At 35.6% G+C, this 4,567-nt stretch overlaps 1 protein-coding gene across 1 annotated transcript; it reads right to left on the bottom strand.

The window, feature by feature from the left end:
* Positions 1 to 319: 319 nt before the first annotated feature.
* On the bottom strand, positions 320 to 4,442 carry LOC114381198. The gene is made up of 10 exons (XM_028340394.1): positions 4,381 to 4,442; positions 4,108 to 4,223; positions 3,696 to 3,834; positions 3,508 to 3,594; positions 2,775 to 2,902; positions 1,694 to 1,790; positions 1,516 to 1,593; positions 1,203 to 1,428; positions 814 to 1,037; positions 320 to 702 (listed from the first exon to the last, which is right to left on the bottom strand). Exons 2-10 carry the CDS (start codon positions 4,182 to 4,184, stop codon positions 658 to 660), a joined length of 1,101 nt encoding a protein of 366 aa, XP_028196195.1. The 5' UTR covers positions 4,185 to 4,223; positions 4,381 to 4,442; the 3' UTR covers positions 320 to 657.
* Between the last annotated feature and the right edge of the window lie 125 nt (positions 4,443 to 4,567).

Here is a 4,567-nt window from a genome sequence, read left to right on the forward strand (position 1 = left end):
ACAAACGCACAGGTCATGGAGAGACGAGTGACAAATGAGGAGTGTATTTGTCAGGGTATTTTTGAATAAAACCAAGCAAAAGGGAGTGTATTAGCAGAAGGGAGAGTAGAAATAGTAATTCCCAAAGCAAATCATGAACCTTTATTAGGCCCATGTGTGTTATCAACGTGTTACTTTTTGTACTCCCACAATTGCTTCCTAGTGCACCCCATTGCATTCCGAATTGAGGTGCAGCATGAAGCATGAAGCAATAGTAGGAGTGCAGGAAATTTTGTGGGAATCTTTCTGACATGTTGAAAAAGACACAATAGTCTCATGGGCTGAAACAAAGTAAAATTATTATTATATGATCCTTGTCTGAACATTAATTTTGGGGAAGGGGATCTTTCTCTTTGTCCTAGTCAAATTGTCAAAATATCAAACACAACCAAGTTACTTGACACTAACATTTGACTTATAAACTCCTGAAAACTACCTATAAGCTACCAACTTACCCTTGTGAAAAAAAAGAAGAAAAAAAGACATTAATGTTATTTTTAGAGATTAGATGAAAACATTGAATCAATTTGGGCCATAGTCATTGCGTTATTTATCTGTAACTGCTGATACAAAAAGGCCATACATATTGCAGACATTAATGTTATCTCTGCCTGCCTATCAGAAACAAGTAGATTTGCATCGCCTTGGCCTAACAACAACGTGCTGTACAAATTAAAATAAGGAAAGGAGGTTAGTCATATCAAGACCTTGCAGAATAATGCTATGGAAGGAAAGAAAGAATTTGCTACTGCTATACAAATTTGAAGCCTTTACCTTAATTTGTGTCCTTTTATATGTATAAGTGACATGTACTCGCCCATCACTTGCTTGAATAACAGCAGGATATGAGAATTCCATTCCCAATGTATCCTCCAATGTAAGTGCCTCATGCCAGGAATCACCATCATCCTCAGAGAGGGCAAGTTTAAGCACACCCCTTGAAATTGTATTATAAGCAAGCAATAGACGGCCATCTTTCAGTTTAACCCCATCAATACCTAATACAACAAAAGATGTTTCTTATATGAGCCACTGATGCATGCATGACAAGTAAGGAAAACTTAGCCAAAACTTCAAAAGTAGAGAGCAATTAAAGATCAACTTTGTTATTGTAGTTCAGTTAAATATTAGAGCATGCAACATGAATAGTTTGGAAAGTTAACCTGAGTTTGGGTTGGGGAGTTGTGTAGGCTTTGCATACCCCCAACTTTTGCCACCATCAAAGGATTCTGACATGTAAATCCTTCCGAGGCCGGTGAAGGATCTAAGCAAAACACGCAGTGTCCCCTTTGCAGTCTGGTATGGTACTGGCTGAATCACACCATGGGGCTTATTCTCAATGTAAATCGGGCCATACTTTCTCCATGTCCCGCCAAAATCTGTCGTAACCTGTTACCATGCCACAAAGCTATAGAAGTTAACTAGCTAATCAAGATCAATTGCAATTGCATGACTATGATCAGTTCCATTAGAAACCTCTGCCCATGCTCCCCAGGAGTTCCAGCTTTCAACAGAAGATCCACATAGTAAGTCACCATTTTCCAGCAAGAGAGGCTGAAAAACAGTAATTGAATTCAGAACTAAGAACATAAATTTGTCCTGAATGTGAGCTCCAACGCACAGACAAAATAATATGAAGTGGTTTTTGTTTCACCTTATTCTTGATAGGTCCTAATATACCAGAAGGAAGTTGTTCTCTTTCTGTCCAAGTAATTCCTTTATCATATGAGCGTTTCATGAATCCACTCCACCTGAAATTAAATAATCTAATTCTTCTCATTTGTTCCAAATTAATTAGAGCCTCCTACATTGGAGTATGATGACAACCATAACTGATTAAGATAAAAGCATTTTGATTAAAGAAGCAGAGCTGGAACTCTTTGGCATGCCATTTAAAATGAATCTTCAATTGATATTGTCTTCTTTAAAACAATTATTTGCTATAAAACCTAACTTTCAAATAAAGAGATTTCCTGTTTCTCAATTGCAAATCATTATAATTTAAAATAACCATTTCTGAAAGGAATCTGTGCATTACTGAAAAGATTAACACGAATTTAAAATTAAAACGGTTTTACTACAAAGTGATATTCAGTACCAAAACATGGATCTCAGTTAATGGATTGTCACACATTCATATTTGGGAACGTAGACATTCCATAATGTATGATGCTATCACTAGCTGAACTCAACTTCTTTATTACAGGGATTTCATCTTAGGTATTAGACTGCAACTTTCTTCCAAATTTCATTGTCAAATAATACACTTCACAGATTCATAACCATAAAAACATACAAAAGCACCAATGAAAACAAAAACCAAGCTGACACAGTTGGGAATCATAGTCAATGTATCCATCCTACTTTATGTAGGATTTGCAGAGTAAAGAAACAGGTGGGAAATGTTCTTATAATTGCAATTTTCCATACAATAATTGGTACAGTGAAACAATATTTTGACATTTTAATACAGAGCCGAGAAAGACCAGTCCCTCTTTACGAAGGAATAGAATTTTACGGAAATTGAGGATCATTTCTCAATTGTGAAGAACATAGCATTATTGGCCTGTTAAGTAGTCTAGTCTGGTGGTGTATAAAGCGATTGTAATAGTTAGGCTCAAATTGATACCCAATTGCTTAATCAGAGGAATTTTACTACCAAATAAAAGGGAATGGCAGCGAGCATAACAGATATCCACACACACACAAGAAGATTGTAAGGTTTGAAGCTTTACTTTTGAACATCTAGGCCTATTTTGTAGAACAGCAGTAACTCATTGGATGGAAGTTTGAACAGTACAGGGTTCCACATAGGAACATTTGGCTCTTCATCAGCAATTATAGGTGATTTCCATCTGCCACTCTACCAATCAAATTTGCATTCACAAACTAAAGCGAGTTGTCAAAACTTCAAAGCCAAGTAACATCTGCCCCCAAAGTTACAATGATAGGAATAGGAAACAATTAATACAACTTCTACAAGGATGATTACAATGTTACATGTCACTTTTGCAAATTTATGTACTTTCAAAGTTACATTTTTTGTTTTATGTATTCTGTAAATAAAAAATGGCCAAAGTAAAATTATTAATTTCAGTTCTACAGGAGATGCATCTCCATTGATGACATTCAAGTAGAACCTCCAACTCCTAGTATGTCACTAATTTTGTTTTGCAAGAGCAATCCACAGGCCATATGTATACTCTAGCCACAAACCAAAAAAGAATACTAAACCAGGAAATTCTGGCAGTAAAATTTGTAAAAAAAAAAAAAAAAACACGAGGTTTAGGTTTCGAATTAAACATCAAAATTACTCTGACTGCACAAGTGTGCCCAATCTCTTATGACTAGACAGATAGTGGCAATGGGTTTTTTTTTTTTTGATCGGCAAATGTTAGATAGATGACAATGTAACATTGTATCTATCTATATATACGGTAGATTTAATTATTTAATTAATGCATCTACCTTATACGTCTGCAACCATATTTTTACATCTGGTGCCCCCTCAGATGAGCCACCGAAATAGGCAACCAAAAAATGACCCTTCCCAACCTGGCGAAGTAAAAATAGATATTCTGTTATAATACTATGACAAAAACCCAATGATTATTTAAAACAAGGACCAGAACAAAAACTATTTTGTAATTTACAACCTCAACAATGGTAGAAGCATGACAGCTGTTGAAGGGGGTTGATCTTTCAGGAAAAGTGAATTCCTCCACAACAGGCCCTTTTATGTAGCTGCTGTTTTTATTGCCTAAGCTATCGGCACCTGAATTTGTAGAGTTTGGCCTGCATAAGTTTGCAACTTGATCATAGCTTATTACAAGAATATTGAAGAACTGTGAAACTTAATAATTGCTTCTCACTTGAGTCTCATTTTAGATCAGAATATTATAGTCTACTACCCATAGAAACTTATAGTGTCAAGCATCAAGGCTTGTGAACATGAGCAGAAAGGAGTCAAAGGACCAACATAAAAAAGAATCATAGTATGAAAACGATAAAATCAAATCATGGTTCTTTCTGCGGTATGAAAGAGGAAGAGGTAAGGGGATTGCATACCCAGAGAAGGAGTAAGCTCTCTGAATGATACTAGAGAGTATGAACACCAAATGTACAGAGGTAAGGAACAAAGACATGGTTCCACTTCCACACTCCCTCCAACTGAATATTGATACCTGCAAAGCAAACTGTGTTCAACGTGGGAGGGAAATAACACATTGTTAAAACTATATATTCATATATACTAAAATTATATTTTTATTTTTACTTCTCTCAGCACATCACTTATGCTAGTTGTAAAAAAAATTACTAGAAATATAGAATTTCCCTTACTCATTTGTTCTGGTCGGTTTGGAAGTTGACTGAAGATCAGCCCTAAAAAATGTCATCTTTTGCCGTTCATTTTATTTGATGTATTGACCGGACATCACATGTTCTGTTACTACTGGCACTGTGCTGTCCATTAAAATATTTGCATTCTACTGCACCCGATAAGCATGTTTGTGTTTATACAATTAAA

The sequence above is a fragment of the Glycine soja genome, chromosome 13, assembly GCF_004193775.1.
Source record: "Glycine soja cultivar W05 chromosome 13, ASM419377v2, whole genome shotgun sequence".
NCBI lineage: Eukaryota > Viridiplantae > Streptophyta > Magnoliopsida > Fabales > Fabaceae > Glycine > Glycine soja.